Here is a 20072-nt window from a genome sequence, read left to right as displayed (position 1 = left end):
GTATACTGTATATAAGTAAGGAAACCAGGAAGAGAAAACCCAGACAGTATGTAGTTTGTCAAAGTTGTAACATCTGTGAAGCAAATTTCTGTAAGGCAAACTACCTTCTATTGAATGACTTATAAAATTGAAAGAAAAAGGCTGACTGAAAATCTGGCAGGTCCACAGAGGAAAATAGAAGACTCTTAGCTTTTAACCAACCCAGGAAACCCTCTTTCAGTTCAATTTTTCCTTCCAGAGTGACTGCAGTGTTACCCTTTACCAGTAGGTGCCTCCAACACCAGCGGTCCTAACTTAGAAGCTTCAATTTCAGTTAAAAAACCTTTGTTTTTCCAAAAATTAACTTTCAAATTATCAACATTCTGTGTTGGAAAGGACATGGGCACAGGCACACACAGTTCCAAAACTGATAAGAGATACTAGATGCCCTTCTGAAAAGATGAACTAATCTGTCAAGCAGTATGTATCATTCCAAAAACTTTGTAAATTGCTCCCTACCCTGAGACCTAGCAGTTCTACTCCTAGAGTATTATCCTACAGTAACAAAGATAGTTTCTCAAAAACACGTATGGAGGAGATGCTATAGGGTTATTCGGTAGAATTCCATTCTTTAAAAATTATGTGTGTGTGTAAATAAAATCTAGTGAAAGATCTACAAGCAGCAGCAGTAGACCTCTGGATCCAGACTACCTGACTCTGAATTCCAGCTTTCCTACTTTTAGTTGTGTGAACCTGAATAAATTATTTAACACCTCCTGTGCTTGGTACATAACAATGGTATACATCTTACAGGATTGTTGTGAAGATGAGATTATGCATTCATAATATATCATAGGTTGTATAATGCATGGAGAGTTACAGGATAGTCTGTATAGTTGAGTAGAAAAAAACATATGCATAGGCCTGGAACAAAACCTGGAAGGCTATATGGCAAAACGTGAACAGTTTTTATCTCTGGCTGGTGGGACTGGCAGATTCAATTTTACCAAATGCTTTTCTGAAAGTAGGCTGCTTTGTTTTTAAAAATCAGCACATATTTGTTTTATACTCAGAAAAAAATAATTTACTTAAAATTAACTCTCAAGGTTGGGCATTTGAGTCTGTGTTTAATCCTTTAAATGCAACTTCCACAAGATCTGGAAGTTGGGGACCAGAGGCCAGAACTGAAGAGCTTGATTTTGGATTGAGATACTACCTTTTGCAGTTCCCTTGTAAATTCCCTAGATGGACTGCTGACCTCAGCTGCAAGGACTTGAGAACATCTTGAAACAGTGTTGCTGGATTCTTTCCTACTGCAGAACTCCAAAGCTGTGGGAGTTTAGCTGCTGTTTACCTCTTGAGACTCCAGTCCTGAGACACAAAATAAATGTCTGCTTGAAGGTTGGCACTTCAGCTCTGCTGCTGGGTCAGTCACTTAACCTTGTTTGAGCCCATTCCCACAGATCTGTAAAATGAGGCTGTATCTACTTTTAAGGATATGAATATTCAAAGATTCAGTTTGTGAAAAATGACTGAGTAGTGGAATGTGTTATGAATTATTTTCCTTCTCTGAGCCTCAGTTTCCTCATTTAAAATTTTTTTTCATTTTGGCCACAGCACACAGCTTGTCAGTTCCCCAAACAGGGTTGACCAGGGATTGAACCCAGGCTACAGCAGTGAAAGTGTGGAATCTTAACCACCGAACTCTCTCAGTTTCCTCATTTTAAAGATGGCAACATAATTACCTACTTCATAAGGTGGTTATGAGAATTAAATTAGGGAAAGCCTACATTTTATTGAGGATCATCTTTGAATTGCAGACTCACAGAGCAGATCAAGGCTCCCTGTGCCAAGAGCACTCCCTTTGCTCCTAGGGACAGCCAAGGCTATTCCTTTTTCTTGATGGGTGGGGTGAAGTTTCCCCATGGGCCCCCAACTCTAGAACTCTGCAGAGATAGGCCCAGACCATAAAGTCTCTTGAGGCTCCAGTCTGCACACATTGTTCTTTCTGATGCTCCCACCTTTTGGAAGCCAAAGCTGCCAACTTGGCCTCTTGCAAAACACATTCCATTCATAAGTGCGTTTGTGCATTTTTCCTCCCACACCCTTCTAGGCAGCCACTGCTGAGCTGCCAAGGCAGCTGCTAGAGAAGCAACTTCTCATTTGGGGGAAAAAAGCAACTCGAAGGATTTTCACAGAATACTTGGTTTAGGCTTTGAACACACTACTCCCAAACTTTCTAGCCTCCTCACCCCTATGGGGTTGTTTAGTAAAACACTCAGCCATGTTATTTTCATTTCCTTTTGTCCCTCTTTTTGTAAATTCTCTTCTCTGTTATAAAGGAAACCAATTAATGGAAACTTGAAAAATCCAGAAGAGTTAAAATCATACCTAATCCCACCGGAGTCAGTAACTACCACTATTTTACAATCATCTATCATACATTTTCCACTATCCAAAAGCAGTTTTTAATAGCTGCATAATATTCCAACATGCTGATGTGTGCCATAATTTCTAAACCAGTCCCAAGTTGTCCCCAAATGATGCTGCCAATCATATCCTTGCACATCTTTGGCAGATAATTATTTCTTGATGAAAAATTCCTAGAAGTGAATTTAATTGGGCTGAAGAGTATGAACCACTGAAAGTTTTTTTAATTCCAGAAAAGTTTTTATCTTGTTTGCTAGCATTTTTTCAAATCTTTGTCAATTTGATTTAAAAGTTTTTCATGTGGGATGATGTGCAGATAAGCGACACTACTGACTGCCTCATATCATGGTCTTTGGCCCTTGTGTTATTTTGATTCCTAACATTTCATGTTTTAATATCAAAAAAAAAAAAAGTTTTTCATTACAGGTTTACTTTAGGATTTTTAAAAATCTATTTATCCGAATACCCTTTAGATTGTCATCTCCTATTTTTTCCATAAGCTTTTGGCCAATTGTTTTTCTTTAGAGTTGTCCATAACCTTTGCCCGTGTTTCTGTTGTCTTTTCCATAATGAATTTTCCATTCTGAATGTTTAAGTTCTCTTTACAAATGTAGTGTTCATTTACCAATTATTGCAAAAATGTTTCTAGTTTTTTAAGAGTTTTAGAAGTCTGTTCTTGTCTATGATTTTTTTCTATTTGCTTTTATACGTAAAAAGTCGACTGATCCAGAGATAATTTAATATCCACTGATTATATAACATATATTTTTTAAATGATTTTTTACACATATACCTTTATTCCTCCTATCACTTATTTTGGCATAGGTAACTTTTCACCAAATATTTAGATTTTATCCAATTACCTATCTTTACTTAAACAGTAAAGGAGGCTGCATTGTTGTCTGTGTATTCAAGAGCCTTGTGTCTGTGTCTTCTTTTGTCTTGTCTCACACTAGTACCGTATTATTTTGTAGCTCTGTATTGTAATATACTCGCATTCTCAGCAGCAACACCCCAGATAAACATGGGCCCAGAGTCCTCATCAGCATGGATTACAAAATATAATAGAGTTAGATGCTCTGCTGCTGACCGCATTGCTGCCTTATTTCACTAACTTTCTCAGCATCCCACAAGGTAAGAAGAGAATCAAGGAATATTACATAATAATGTTAAACCCATATAAGAGCCTTATAGCTTTCGTAAGAGAGGGCATCCTTGGAAGTCATAGCAAAGGAGGTAGGAGAGGTGTGGCTGGCTCCCTTGCCTTAACTTCCCAGGCAGAGTAACCCTTTAGGGTCTAGGTCAAAATCCAGAGTTAGAGAATGACTTCCAAAGCTAACCCAGCCATGTACTTTGGCAGCTGGATTTGAGAGGAAGGAAGAGGCCAGTGCTGAGGTGACTACAGTACTCTGAACCCTCAGAACTACTTTCAGTATACCATTCCACATACTTATCTGGTAATAGTGTTAGTTGCTTATCCCTCATCTAGTCAAAAATTGGTTTTTAGCCACAGCACCATGACGACGCTTTGAATAAATGGCCCCGTATTCTATAGAAGCACCCAAATCAGTAATCTTCACTTTATTATTTCCCATACCTCTTATTTGTAAGGCCCTGGCTGGGCTCAGTAACTCAAAAACCCAAAGACACAAGCCCAAGAGCCAGCTGGGAAAAAAAGTACATTTTTTAAGTGAGGAAAAAGTCATCCCCTAGATTTCCTGATGGCTCAATGGTCAAGAATCCATCTGTCAACGCAGGAGACGCAGTTTCAATCCCTGGGTTGGGAATATCTGCTAGAGAAGAAAATGGCAACCCACTCCAGTATTATTGCCTGGGAAACCCATGGACAAGAGGGGCCTGGCGGGCTATAGTCCATGGGGTCGCAAAAGAGTCAGACACGACTCAGTGACTAAACAAGGTCTACCACAGTTAGACTTCTAGAATGTAAGAGCCAGAGGGAGCCATTAGGGACCATGTTACTCTAAGCCCACTATCCTCCCAATTTGGCATAGGGAAGTTGAGTCCCCAGGAGAGGCAGTGACTTTTGAAAGGTCATATGTGACCATTCCAATCCTATTATCTGTATTCCCTGCATTACCTAACAGCCTTTGGAAACCTTAAACTTTTGTCTCTTAGGTGCTTTATAAATCATGGATGTTCTTTTAAATCCTAACATTGATAGAAATAAGTCTCCCTTGATTTTACAGATGACTAAAAGGAAACTCAGAATTTCACTAACTTGCCAAAAATCACAGAACAGTAGCACCTGACAGTTTTCAGCTTGCCTCCTTTGCCTTAATCACTGCCAATTTAGTAGATATAGGAGCCAACTATTAAAAGACTGCTAATTCACTTTTTATTCTTCATGGGAATCCACATCAGTTGACAGGTAAGACTGTTTAGGTAGTGGCCCTGTCAGGACGCATTTGCTTCTTGCCTATAAGTACTGGGACTCGAAAAGCCGTTAAGCTTGGTGAGTTGGAGATCAACATCCGTATTTGTAGCTGGGGATCCTGTGTGATCTGGACAGTTTTCCAAAGCACAGGATTTGCCGTCTATTATGTTGGAAGAGGCTCCTGGTGGGTAAAGCTCACCCCAGAATGAAGTCACAGATATTTTTTGTTTGGGGGGTGGTTTTTTGTTTCTTGCAGAACTGTCATTAGTCAAGTAAACAAATTTATTAAGTCCAACAGCAGGTTACCTTCCAAATAAAAAAGTAGACAATAATGTGTGTAACAAGTTAATAAAAATATTCAAGGAGCCATTTGGAGAGTGCAACAGTGCAGAGAATACAAATCAAAGTATTGACTTTTGTCAACAAGTCTGTACAACTTCAAGAAACAGACACGCTGGTCACAAACCAAGAGGAATCCACAAAGGTGGAGGGTCACATGAGTAGTGGACTCATCACCTCAGCGGGATAAGGCAGGGTATCTTATTTGTAGGACCAGTTTATCCAAGCCCCATTTGCCTATTGCTTCAAATCCCTCCTTTGAAACCTAGAATCATATTCATTAGTGCAACAGGTAAGAGCAATTAATAACAAACTCAGGGGGCTTAGGACCAGGGTTAGAAGGAAGACACTTCTCCGAGAATAAATGTGTTGGGGGAAGAAACCATAGCAGCTGCTGAATGGCTTCCTTTGGCAATATGCAAGATTTATGTTGAAAGTTGTAGGGAAGGTGGATGGTAGAAGAGCAGGCTCAGTTTTCAAAGAGAGGAATAGGGAGAAGGATATGATAACTCCAGCACCTGAATCAGAAACAGAATCTGATGGTTACTCAATTTTGTTTTTCAGTGAGGAAAAACACCTGCAGATCCTCAGTGTAAGGCAGTGCTAGTCAAGGTTAACCTGGATAAATGCTAATGATTACAACTTAATAAAGGTGTAAACTCTGAATGGGGAGTGGGCGGGAAACCCCTCTATGAGATTCAGAAAACTGTGGAGTAAGAGGAGGATCAATGTTACATGATTAACACTTTAATGACTTAACAGTCCTTTTAGTCCATCTTGTTTAAACAAGGGCTTCCCAGGTAGTGCTAGTGGTAAAGAATCCACCTGCCAATGCAGGAGACATAAGAGACGCCAGTTCAATCCCTGGGTTGGGAAGATCTCTTGGATGAGGGCATGGCAACCCACTCCAGTATTCTTGCCGGGGAGAATCCCATGGACAGAGGAGTCTGGCTGGCTACAGTCCACAGGGCCACACAGAGTCGGATATGACTGAAGTGAATTAACACACACACACATTTAAACAAGATACTGCTGAGTCCCCCAGGGAAGACCTTTGTCAGTTACCCATTTACCAAGATGTTCAGGTCATCACTAACCAGACACACAAGAAGAGTGGCAAAGCGGGCTATTACAGCAAAACAAACCTAGCAGCAGCAGCTTTCTTCCAGCCTTTATACTTGTATAACTGTGTCTACCTTTGGGCCTCACTGCACTGAAGACTTGACTTTTAAATGCAAACCAAACATGGCCCCAAACACAGATGTTTTGGTTTTTAAACTTTTATATCAGATCCTTATCTAAGTAATTTCCCATCACTATTTAATAGTTTGGTGTAGTATACTATATGCGCCCATCACATGAACTATGGAGTCCCACACCCTGCAGGCTCCAGCACTGAGGACTGAATTTTGCCACCAGTCCTTGGGAGATCCATACTGTTTTAAGACCCACTAATAAATATGTGGCTTAATCCTTTCTTCCTCTCTAAGAAGGCTAGTTTATGCCTTCCTTAGGAAAGTTTAATATTGAAAACACTGCCTTGTACATTTTCTGTTGGATTTCCTTGAACCTGAGGGCTTGGCTGAAATTTGGATCTCTACCTAGCTCTAAATTTTTTTTTCTTACCAGAAGGGTAGAAATGGAATCTTGAACCAAACTCACACATGTGAGCACATCTGGCGGGGAGAACTGCTAAGGCAACTAGCTTAAGTATAGCAAAGTGTCATTACGAGAGGCAGGAGAAGAATGATACATTCACATTTGGCAGGTATAGGGGAAGAGCAATGCAGTGAAGCACACTTCATCTCATATTGCTTTCTAATCAATTGCTAAAGAAATACCATAGAAGCTCACAAAACTGCTGCCAAAAACCAACTTCCCAACACACTCCCATTTGTTGTGGTCACTCTGGTATTTGCCTGTTTTCAAAATAGCATCCACATCCTGCCCCTGACCACACCACTCTGGTGTCCTATTGTTTAAAGTGAAGTGTGCATTGGCTTACCTGAGGGGCATGCATTGACCTCTTCAGCACAATTACTGCTCACTCATTAAGCAGCAAACCTATCTGTAGGTGAAGAGGAACAGGAACCTCTCATTTCCCAGAAGTGTAACTGCAAACCCTACACACACACTCTATCTTGGACCCCTCTGCAGAAAACTGCTTTTCCTATAGCCATGAGAAAGTCAAGCACTGGTCCATGTGACTGCATAAGCTTGAATTCCTTGCATCAAAGACGCAAACCTGGAAGGAAACTAAGTCCCTCCCTAACCATTCCCTTTTCAGGTTTCTAATTTGCATTTGTGTAACAAATAGACCATTAAATATATAACCAAAAATATTTTAAATGGCTCTTTTGTTGAGGAAGCTGAGTGTGTTTTTAAAAATCCATCATAGCACACCTAATGCATAGAATGCTTTCTTGTAGGCTGGGGAAGGAATCCAGTTCCTCCAGAGTCCTTAGGATACTCAGCATTTTGTGTCCTCTCCGTACATCCTTCTGATCTGAGACAGAAAAAGCCTTAACTGGCTAGAAGCAGCTTGCTAGGTTAAGGTTTTAACCTTCACCTCTGCCCAACCCAGAACTGAGGAAAAATGGGGTTGTAAATTGACTGGATGAGATGGCAGTCTCAATACCTCAGTCTAAGTACCTTGACTTCAACTGAGCCCACAGAACCTGCTAGGACCCTTAGAAACTGTCTACAAGGATCTTGTGTCTTAGGCTAGAACAAAGCCAGATATCTGGACTGGGACCCATCAGCTTTCCAGCAGTATTGCTAACTACTATGGCTGGCTTTAGTTTCCCATCCACTCCTGTAAAAGGGGCAAATCTCAGGGTTCGGATTAAAAAATATATATATGTTGCCTATGTCAATACCAATTTTACAAAAGCATTGACTGCAGAAACTCCTTAAATCATCTTTGTAAAGATGGGAGCCCAGAGCCATAGGTTAGTAATAAAAGAACTCAAAATAAGCAATTCCTGCCCAGGCTAAGAAACATATACCTGGGAGGGAGATGGGCGGTAAGCTGAAGGAGAAAACTCCAAATATTTAACAGACAAACTCTCACTGCCTCAAGAGTATAAATATTTTTATAAATTTTTATTTAAAAAATCCCTTTTCAATCTGTTCCAAAGTATTGGAAGCTGAACGGTACAAGTTCCTGCCATCCATCCTTCCAGTACAGTTTTATGAGGACATTTTTTTTTAATGGAAAAGTAAGAAGGACCCTCTACTAAAACCAGGTAGGACCAGTCAGCTCCTGTGTAGCAGGTGAGCCAAAGCTGGCCTTACAGAGCAAGCAAGTGGTGGTGTCTAGGGAACTGGGACTCCCTCTTGTGAGGAAAGGACTGAGAAATTCATTTTTAATGAAAATGATCTAAATTCAGATTCAAAAGCCTTCATTATGATGCTCCCTGACACTCTTATACTTTGTATATTGAAGGCAGCTCCCTTTTACAGCTAGTTTTAGCAGGCAAAGAAACAAAGGAATATAGATACATATATGTGTATATATATATATAATATAGGTAAAATATATACATATATATGTATATATACATATTTGGGGGTAGGAAAAGGTGAGGAGGGTCATGTAAACCTAAATAGTCATCACATTACCCCCAAATAAGCCTGACATTAACAAAGAAGAAAATAAATAACTTCTGGGGGTTAAGTGACAACACGGTGCAGCAAGAAGGGAAAGGGCACACGTTTAACTATTAAATACACTTATGTATTTGTTTGGCAGAGTTCAGGCCAACCCCAGGCTCCTGCACTTGCCAGACAAGTAAGCTGATGATACTCAAGGAAAAAAAATAAAATAAAAAATTCAAGCAGAGCTCCATACCACAGTTTTCCTTCAAGTCAGTTGGCCGGCAGGCACAGTTTTCCGACCACCAGGAACAGAAACTTTGGCTCCAAAGCAAATGAAAAAAGAAAAAAGTATTTCCACTTACAACATGAAAATACAGAAAATTCATCAAAGAAAGAAAACTATCAGTCTACTTCCAGCAAAACTGAGGTAGCACTGCTTTCTCTGCATTCAATGCTTAAGTGGTTCTCAGTACAATGTGTTCTAACAAAACTGCTCACTTGACTGACAGGTGAAGCATGTTGATGGATAAACTTAACATGAAATGCAATAGGTCAAAGAAGGAATGAGCAAGAAGTGAGAAAAGTAAAGAGTTTCAGATAAATTAGCTTAAAAGGGGGTCATCACCAGACTACAAATGCTCTTGGCCGGCCTTGGCTCTCCAAGAACTTTAAATCGCTTGGGAATTAATGCAATGTGGTTAACAGTTAACACTGCTAATTCAAAATTCAACGCTGTAAATCTTTAAAAGTAATTATTACAACCTAAATTCAACCATGTAAACAGCACTACACACAGTACAGACCTGCCCTGAAAAATAAGAATATGCAAAACTGAGATCTGGCACTGTATCATTTTATAATGATAATTCAACCTAACTGTCCCATTCCCTACTACCTGCTCTACACCCTCCCCCACCATAAAAAAAAAAGAAAAAATCTAATTTGTGCAAGAAGTGGCAGGCTTATTCTATCTGAAGGCTTCAAAAAAAAAAAAAAAAAAGAAAGATATACAACATGTAGCCAGGTTCAAATATTTTGGGGGACCCCTCCCCAAAAAAGGGAAATAACCAAAATAACCAAAAGTGAAGAAAGTGCCTAAAACATGATACAGCATTTTAGAGCCCTTTCAGATACAAGGCAGAGAAAGGTGTAAAGTAGAAAATATCCGGATCTTCAGTAATTTCCAGAAAGGTCCAATTCCTTGGTTGACTGCAGGGCAGCAGGCAGATCCTTGCTGCTGCTCCTGAGACAGAGCCACTAAGTCTGCTCCTCGGGACACAAGCCCTCGGGCCCTGAGCTGAGTGCACCTCTCCCTTCCCCTTCTCTTTTCCTTCGCTCCATTTCCCACTCCACAAAGGTATCGAAGAGACTTGGCCAGGCCTCATCTTCGCTATAGTTGCTGAGGTCAGGGCCAATCACCTGAGTGAAGTTAAGGAACATATTCCAAGTGTCCCTGGAGATGCCCTTGATCCCCGAGGGGTTCTCTGTTAGGAAGTTTAGCCACTGGTCCAATACCGGAGGATTGTTCTGGGTAAAGACGAGTTTCCACAGGGCAATGGCTATTTCTCGATGCAGTGACCGCTGCCCTTCTTCAGAGTCCAGGCCAAACTGAAATGTAAACCGGTAGAGATCCTTGAATTTATCCTCTTGTTTGGCTTCTGTTAAAAGGCTAGGGAACCGTGCACAGATCCCATCAATGCTGTCTGCACTTATTGCTTTGCAGCCGTCAAAAAACTCCTTCCTGCAACAGGAAGGAGGGGCACAATTAATAATTGCAAATGATATCATTTACTGAGAGGCAATATAGTATCACAATTAAGAGCATAACTGTGAGGCTGTCGGGATTTGAACTCCAACTCCTCTACTACTAGCGATCCTATTTTATCTGCCAAATGGTGAGAATACTACCCTACTTCACAGGGTTTAACTAAACCAGTTGTTATGTCAGCTTTTAACAGTGCCAGGCACATGGCAGGCAGCTGGTAACAGCTCCTTCACTCCTCTGTTCATCTTTCCAAAGCCAGACTCAAAGTCTGCTCCATGCCGTTCTCATTCTGCAATAGTGACTAAGCTGCAGACTTTCCCTGGAGATGGGGAGGGAGTCTGCTTGTTTTCCTTTTGATTCTATAGGGGTTGTTTGTTTTTGGAATATTTTTGGTTACCGACAAGGAAAATTTTTGGAGTCCAAAGATTCTGGATGAACCTGGGGAAACTGCCACCAGAGATCAAAGTTCTGTTACTAAAAAGCAAAAATTGTATGTGTATTTTTTAACATCTATATATAACACTTCTGGCTTACAACATGGTCTCACACTGATCATGTTCTTCGAGATTCTGTATGTTCTGAAGATAGAACATCTGAGGTCTGCTGAGTAACCTACCCAGGGACTAGAAGTTTTATCGAGGGGTTCTCAAAGTCAATTCTTCTTACTTATAATCCAGTGCTCTGCAAACCACACCTTGTAGTGACCCTGTTATGTTGTCTCCCACCAATAATCTCTATAGGAATGCATGATCATATCAGTGTACCTAACTACGGGTTGACAGGACTTTCCAGGTGGCTCAGTGGTAAAGAATCAGCCTGTCAACGCAGGAGATACGGGTTCGATCCCTGGGTTGGGAAGATCCCCTGGAGGAGGAAATGGCAACACACTCCAGTATTCTTACCCAGAAAATACCACAGACAGAAGAGCCTGGCAGGTTATGGTCCACAGGGTCACAAAGAGCTGGACATGACTGTGCACGCACGCACTAGCTGATAACTGGGGCCAGCTGTCCTTACTGGCACATAGGGTGGCTAAGGGTATTGTTCGAAGAGCTAAAAGGGGCAGCAAGCTTCATACAGCGACTAAAGCACATCCCCAGTGGCACTCAATGCCTGACACATGATAGGTGCACAATAACACCGAGTAAGGAAGTAAGTGAACTGACAAAGGAGTGAAAGAAAAGAAAAAGTCTGAAACAGCAGTGGGGTGGGACAGCAGCTTGGCAGCATGGATAATCTAACTTCAGGCAAGCACTGCTGGTGCCCACTTCTAGCTGGGCACCACTGCTCAACGGTGCTCTCTTTCCTCCTCTGGTCACCTGGTGACACCAAGTATTTGTGACTAACCTGGTGAATTTGCACATGGTAGCAGCCTGGAACTTCCAAGCCAAAAGCAGCACTCGAAATTCCGTGGGGTCCACACATAGATCATTGCAAAAGCGCTCCATGCCTTCCTCCAAAATTGCATCCTCCCGTTCATCCTTATAGCGCCTGAACAGTTCTTCCAACCTCTGCAAAGAAGACTCCTCGGCATTTGACTTGGGCTCCCTCCCAGCATCTCCAGAGGATGTTGGCAGCTGGCAGGCCTCAGTAGCAGCCTCTGCCTTCTTGGTCCCATTGACAAGAATATCTCCACCTGGCTTGCCACAGGCTGGCAGTTGTTCCTCACGGTGGCTTGCACTCCGCCTACCATGTGACTTGCTGCTGGGGTCACGGTCTCCATTCTTGCTACCCAGAGTTGATGAGGGATTCTTACACTTGGTGACACACTGGCCCATGATACTGGTGGCCTGGCCTCTAGAGCGGCCCTCTCTGGATTGGATGCCCTCGTTGCCACTGGCCCATGTGCCTCAACATGCCATCAGCCAGAGGAGCCAGCCAACCTAGAAGAAAATTAAAGAGCAATCACCACTGAACAGGAAGACAGAGTATGCAAGCTCTCCTCCAGGGACTGTACAGTGCAACACCATTCTTGCAATGAGCCAACCATGAACTAGTGGAAATACCCTAAGTTCACCATCACCTTCCTCACAGACCTATACGTTCACCTTGGAAATGCAGTGGCAAGGACACATATGGAGAACCAATAACGGAAATTCCTAAAATTCTTAAGGTAACACAGATCACAAAGAATTCATGTGCAGAATGCATCAGGAAGACCAAAGGAAATTTGTCTTGCCAATTTGCCGTCTCATAAGAAAGTTATTAGAACCTGTGTTAACACCAAACGTACAAATAAAAGGTTCATCTTCTAGTCCCTAGTGTCAAAATTCTCAGATTTTCTTTCTAAGTAGGATGAACAGGGAGAAAGAGCGGTCACATCCAAAATAACTATATATAGTTTCATAATGCCCTAAAGATGAGGTAAAGAATTTGCAAGCCCTTTCTCCACCCTTACTCTATCCACCTATGGGAGCCTATCCACCAGGACTGTATTCCATGCCAAGGGTCCCAGGCGCTGAGCTTCTTTTCTAAATACCCCTCTCAGAAAGGTAGGATGTAGAAGGAAAGTCAAGTTTACACTAAATGTGAATGTCCTATAGGGCCTGCAGGCTTAGTCTTCTAAGAAGGTGTCTCCATTTTAAAAGAAGGGCTGATTTACCCAAATACAATCTCTAAATGATAGGGTAACAGCTAGATGAAAAAGAAAACTCTGCACTAATACATAACATCATAGTGATTTACTTATTACTTAACTAAAAGGTTTTTTTTATTTTTTTTGATTTGACTTTCATCCTATTTCCTTTTTTTTAATTATTTTTTTTATTGGAGGCAAATTACAATATTATATTGGTTGGTTTTGCCATACATTGACATGAATCCGCACCGGGTATAAATGTGTTCCCCTTCCTGAACCCCCCTCCCACCTCCCTCCCCCCCTTATCCTCCCTCTGGGTCATCCCCGTGCACCAGCTCTGAGCATCCCGTATCATGCGTTGAACCTGGACTGGTGATTCGTTTCACATATGATAATATACATGTTTCAATGCCATTCTCCCAAAACATCCCACCCTCACCTCTCCCACAGAGTCCAAAAGACTGTTCTATACACCTGTGTCTCTTTTGCTGTCTCGTATACAGGGTTATCGTTACCATCTTTCTAAATTCCATATATATGCGTTAGTATACAGTGTCAGTGTTTTTCTTTCTGGCTTACTTCACTCTGTATAATAGGCTCCAGTTTCATCCACCTCATTAGAACTGATTCAAATGTATTCTTTTTAATTGCTGAGTAATACTCCATTGTGTATATGTGTTTTATAGGAAGATTGCTAGAAATTTCTTGGCTAGGAAGGAGGTGATTTCTCTGGAGACACTTTATCTACTTAGACTCATTCTTACCTTCAACTAGGCTACCAGAAGATCCATCTAAAATTTAATGCTTGTAAAATTTTGCTACCTAAAGAATCTGCCTGCAATGCAGGAGACCCCAATTCAATTTCTGGCTCAGGAAGATCCCAGAGAGAAGGGACAGGCTACCTGCTCTGGTATTCTTGGGCTTCCCTGGTGGCTCAGACAGTAAAGAATCCATCTGCAATGCGGGATACCTGGGTTCAATTTCTGGGTTGGGAAGATCCCCTGGAGAAGGGCATGGCAACCCACTCCAGTATTCTTGCCTGGAGAATCCCCAAGGACAGAGGAGCCTGGCAGGCTACATCCATGTTGGACATGACTGAATGACTAAGCACAGCACAACAGAGCGTAATTGCAGCCCCTGAAATTATGTTAATAGAAACTTGGAAGTATAGCAGGGAAAGTGGACCAAATCAATGTCAGACCCATGTCTCACCAGTTCTAGAGTCATGGACCTTCACAATCCAAATTCAAAGCTCTAATGAGACTGGCAGTAGGGTAAAAGGGTGCTTTTGATAGAAAGTTGGAGCTTTAAACTTTAGCTAAAGAACTTTACTTCCTCCAAATAGTACTTGCATAAATTCAGAGTTATCTTCAAAAGGAATGCCATATGATCCAGCGATCGCACTCCTGGGCATACACACCGAGGAAACCAGAATTGAAAGAGACACATGTACTCCAATGTTCATTGCAGCACTGTTTATAATAGCCAGGACATGGAAGCAACCTAGATGTCCATCTGCAGATGAATGGATAAGAAAGCTTTGGTACATATACACAATGGAGTATTTCTCAGCCATCAAAAAGAATGCATTTGAATCAGTTTTAATGAGGTGGATGAAATTGGAGCCAATTATACAGAGTGAAGTAAGCCAGAAAGAAGAACATCAATACCGTATATTAACGCATATATATGGAATTTAGAAAAATGGTAATCTGAACCCTGTATAAGAGACTGCAAAAGAGACATAGGCATTTAGAACAGTCTTTGGGACTCTGTGGGAGAGGGTGAAGGTGGAATGATTGGAGAGAATGGAATTGTAGCATGTATATTATCATAAGTGACCAGTCCAGGTTCGACGCATAAATTTTCCTCTGTTCATTTCTTTGCATTTGTGCTTTTTTAATAAAATTCTTTTTTAGAAATAAAAAAAATAAAAAAAAAAAAAAGGAATTCTAATTTGAGTGTACAAGTTTAAAATGAAGACCATAATCATTCCTGTGTTAACTGGAATCACATAGTATCAGGGTGTGTCCCAATCTCCACCTTCAAAAAGAATAAATGACAGACATGACTATACATGCCCTTTTTGGATTTGCAGTTTCACTTAGGTTTCAAAAACACACTGAAGCCCCTTCAGAAAGGTTTTGGTGTGGAAAATGACAGACCCAAGTAAATTTTTTGAAGCCTTTTTACGCTTTTAGAGTATAGCTAGTAAGCCATAGTGCAACTTATTAAAAATTTAAAAGGCTAGGGGGTTAATTCTTGGAAGACCAGAATACATGAGAAGCAACCTGTTCACACCAAATTATCCAAAACAAACAGCACTATACCACATGGACAGTCTGGTTTCCGGATCTGTGTTTCTAAGATTGAAATGCTGAAAGAAACAAAAGGCCCAAACTTACACAAATTCCACATGCTCACAGACTGGCAACTCTAATTCCCAGACACGCTGACTCACCAGATTTTGCTGCTCAGTTCTTGCTGCTGAGGAAAGCCCAGGTATCTAGCATGATAAAAGGATTTCCTGGTTTCTGACTGACTCACCTACCCTAGGCCACTCACCTCTGCTTCCATTGGACAGACGCTGTATTATACCAGCTTCCTCCAAATCCTGGTGCCAAGGCCTTCAAGTAGGGACAGAACAGATGGACCTCCCAAAGAGGTTCTAATCCATTTACCCATTTACAAGCCCTCCACATGAGAGCATCTTTGATGACCTGACATAGCAGAACCAGCTGAAACCTGAAGGCATTTTACATACCCAAGAGATAAAAAGAAAAAAAGGAGTGGGAAATCAATTTAGACAGATGATCAGTCAGAAAGTGCCAGAAGGCTGGATCCCTTCCTTCCATTCTGGTCCTTTCCTTTGAAGCAAGTGATGTTCTCAAGCCAGAAAAAAGTATTTACAGATCTGATGGTGAGTGTGGTCCCCGGATTACCTAATGGGCTCCCTTCTTTACTGTCTACCTCTTTCTTTGGGAAACAGTTCTGCACCAAGAGATTTCTCTGGTTCAATCAGGGGCTCAGCCCTGTGTCACAGAATGGCCACACTTCAAGTGTTTTAAAGTTGCAAGCTTCCCTGGACACACTAAGCTGTTGGCTAATTCCTAATAACAACAATTATCAATTACTGAGCACTGGATATCACACCACCCATTATACAAAGCACTTTATGGACAATAAAACTCATATATGCTTACCACAACTCCATTCAAAGACAGGAAGGTTGGGGTGCAAAGAAGATTACCCAGGATCACAAGCAGAACCTGATATGTCTGACTTGAAAAATCCCTGATAGCTCAGCTGGTAAAGAAATTGCCAGCAATGCAGGAGACCCCGGTTTGATTCCTGGGTTGGGAAGATCCACTGGAGAAGGAATAGCCTACCCACTCCGGCACTCTTGGGCTTTCGTTGTGGCTCAGCTGGTAAAGAATTCACACATAATGTGGGAGACCTGGGTTTGATCCCGGGGTTGGGAAGATCCCCTGCAGAAGGGAAAGGCTACCCACTACAGTATTCTGGCCTGGAGAATTCCATGGACTTCTATAGTATAGTCCACGGGGTTGCAAACAGACACGACTGAGCTGAATTTCACTTTCAATTTAACCACTAAGCTAGACTGCTTAACACACCTATATCAGAAGCCCCTTCATAGATCACAGCATGGTTTTGGTGAAGGGGCTTTGTAATGCAATGAAGCTATAAGCCACACTGTGCAGGGCCACCCAAGATGGGTGGGTCATAGTGAAGTGTACTGACAAAATGTGGTCCACTGGAGGAGGGAATGGCAAAACACACCAGTATGCTTGCTGTGAAAACCCCATAAGCAGTATGAAAAAGGGAAAACACGTAACACTGAAAGATGAGCACCCCAGGTTGGAAGGTATCCAATATGCTACAGGGGAAGAGCAGAGGGCAATTACTAATACCTCCAGAATGAATGAACTGGCTGAGCCAAACCAGAAACGACAGTCAACTGTGCATGTGTCTGGTGGTGAAAGTCAAGTCTGATGCTGTAAACAATATTGCATAGAAACCTGGAATGTTAGGTCCATGAATCAAGGAAATTGGATGTGGTCAAGCAGGAGATGGCAAGAGTGAATATCATTTTAAGAATCAGTGAACTAAAGTGGACAGGAATGGGTGAATTTAATTCAGGTAACTATTATATCTACTACTGTGGGTAAGAATCCCTTAGAAGAAATGGAGTAGTCCTCACAGTCAACAAAACAGTGACCTCAGTTCATTTCCAAGGCAAACCATTCAACATCACTTTGCCCCAACCATTGATGCTGAAGAAGCTAAAGTTGACTATGAAGATCTACAAGACCTTGTAGAACTAACAGCAAAAACGATGTCCTTTTCATCATGGGAATTGGAATGCAAAAGTTGGAAATAAGAGAAACCTGCAGTAGCAAGCAAGTTTGGTCTTGGAGTACAAAATGAAGCAGGGCAAAGGCTAACAGAGTTTTGCCAAGAGAACACACTGGTCACAGCAAACACTCTTTTCCAGCAACACAAGAGATGACTCTACACATGGACATCACCAAATGATCACTACTGAAATCAGACTGATTATATATTCTTTGCAGCCGAAGATGGAGCTCTATACAGTTAGCAAAAACAAGACTGGGAGCTGACCATGGTCAGATCATGACCTCCTTATCGCAAAATTTAGTCTTAAATTTAAGTAGGGAAAACTACTAGACCAGTCAGGTATGACCTAAATCAAATCCCTTATGATTCTACGGTGGAGGTGATGAATAGGTTCAAGGGATTAGATCTGGCAGAGTGCATAAAGAACTATATATGGAGGATTGTAACACTGTACAGGAGGCAGTGACCAAAACCACCCCAAGGAAAAAGAAATGCAAGAAGGCAAAGTGGTTGTCTGAAGAGGCTTTACAAATAGCTGAAAAGAGAAAAAGGGAAAAACATACCCAACTGAATGCAGAGTTCCAGAGAAAAGCAAGGAGAGATAAGAAGGCCTATTGAAGTGTAAAGAAATAGAGGAAAACAACAGGATGGGAAAGATTCTCTAAGAAAGAGAATTTCTCTTCAAAAAAAATTAGATAGTAGGGGAAACATTTCATCCAAGAATGGGAGTGAGTAAGGACCTAAGAGAAGAGATTAAGAGATGGAAAGAATACACAGAACCATAGAAGAAAGGTCTTAATGACTCAGATAACCACAACGATAGGAGTGTAGTCACTCACCTACAGCCAGACATCCTGGAGTGTGAAGTCAAGTGGATCTGAGGAAGCATTACTAAGAACAAAGCTAATGCTGCTGCTGCTGCTACTAAGTCACTTCAGTCATGTCCGACTCTGTGCGACCCCACAGATGGCAGCCCACCAGGCTACGCTGTCCCTGGGATTCTCCAGGCAAGAACACTGGAGTGGGTTGCCATTTCTTTCTCCAATGCATGAAAGTGAAAAGTGAAAGTGAAGTCGCTCAGTCATGTCCGACTCATAGCGACCCCACGGACTGCAGCCTACCAGGCTCCTCTGTCCATGGGATTTTCCAGGCAAGAGTACTGGAGTGGGTTGCCACTGCCTTCTCCACAAAGTTTATGGAGGTGATGGAATTCTAGCAGACCTATGTAAAATCCTAAAAGATGATGCTGTTAAAGTGCTACAGTCAAGTCAGCAAATTTGGAAAACTCAGCAGTGCTCACAGGACTGGAAAAGGTCAGTTTTCATTCCAATTCCAAATAAGGGCAATGCCAAAGAAATTTCAAACTACGGCACAATTGCATTCATTTCACATACTAGCAAGGTAAGGCTCAAAATTCTCCAAGCTAGGCTTCAGCAGTATGTGAACCGAGAAATTCCAGATGTACAAGCTGGATTTAGAAAAGCCAGAGGAACCAGAGATCAAACTGCCAATATCCACTGGATCATAGGAAAAGCAAGGGAATTCCACAAAAACATTTATTTCTGCTTCACTGACTATGCTAAAGCCATTGACTGTGTGGATCACAACAAACTGGAAAGTTCTTAAAGAAATGGGAGTACCAGACCACCTCACCTGTCTCCTAAGAAACATATGCAAGTCAAGAAGCAACAGATAGAAATGGACATGGACAATGAACTGGTTCCAAATTGGGAAAGAAATATGTCAAGGCTGTATACTGTCATGCTGCTTATTTAACTTATATGCAGAGTACATCATGCAAAATGCCAAAGTGAATGAATCACAAGCTGGAATCAAGATTTCTGGGAGAAATACTAACAACCTCAGATATGCAGATGACACCACCCTAATGGCAGAAAGTGAAAAGAAACTAAAGAGCTTCTTGATGAGGGTGAATGAAGAGTGAAAAGGTTGGTTTAAAACTCAACATTCAAAAAACTAAAATCACGGCATCTAGTCACACCACTGCATGGCAAACAGATGGGGAAAAAATGGAAACAGTGACAGATTTTATTTTCAGTTCAGTCGCTTAGTCATGTCCAACTCTTTGCGGGTTCCAAAATCACTGTGGACAGTGAGTGCAGCCATGAAATTAAAAGACACCTGCTTCTTTTATTGAAAGCTATGCCAAAGCCTTTGACTGTGTCGATCACAATAAACTGTGGAACATTCTGAAAGAGATGGGACTCCCAGACCACCTGACCTGCCTCTTGAGAAACCTGTATGCAGGTCAGGAAGCAACTGTTAGAACTGGACATGGAACAACAGACTGGTTCCAAATAGGAAAAGGAGTACGTCAAGGTTGTATATTGTCACCCTGCTTATTTAACTTACATGCAGAGTACATCATGAGGAACGCTGGGCTGGAAGAAGCACAAGCTGGAATCAAGATTGCTGGGAGAAATATCAATAACCTCAGATATGCAGATGACACCACCCTTATGGCAGAAAGTGAAGAGGAACTCAAAAGCCTCTTGATGAAAGTGAAAGAGGAGAGTGAAAAGGTTGGCTTGAAGCTCAACATTCAGAAAACAAAGATCATGGCATCTGGTCCCATCACTTCATGG

At 41.6% G+C, this 20072-nt stretch overlaps 1 protein-coding gene across 5 annotated transcripts in view; it reads right to left on the bottom strand.

Moving 5' to 3' along the window:
• Positions 1-5072: 5072 nt before the first annotated feature.
• DCUN1D3 (defective in cullin neddylation 1 domain containing 3) overlaps positions 5073-20072 on the bottom strand; it is a 59981-nt gene continuing 44981 nt past the window's right edge. For all 5 annotated transcript variants that reach the window (XM_055409621.2, XM_055409622.2, XM_055409618.2 and 2 more), the window contains 2 exons: positions 11856-12391; positions 5073-10484 (listed from right to left, as the gene is read on the bottom strand). In XM_055409621.2, the coding sequence (XP_055265596.1) occupies positions 10001-10484; positions 11856-12286 (915 nt within the window). In that variant the 5' untranslated portion in view covers positions 12287-12391 and the 3' untranslated portion in view covers positions 5073-10000. The remainder of the gene's footprint in view (positions 10485-11855; positions 12392-20072) is intronic.

This window comes from Moschus berezovskii, chromosome 27 (genome assembly GCF_049115385.1).
Source record: "Moschus berezovskii isolate FMDL1 chromosome 27, NW_MosBer_1.0, whole genome shotgun sequence".
Taxonomy (NCBI): Eukaryota; Metazoa; Chordata; class Mammalia; order Artiodactyla; family Moschidae; genus Moschus; species Moschus berezovskii.
Note: the sequence above shows the minus strand (reverse complement) of the source record. Positions and strands in the feature narration are given on the sequence as shown.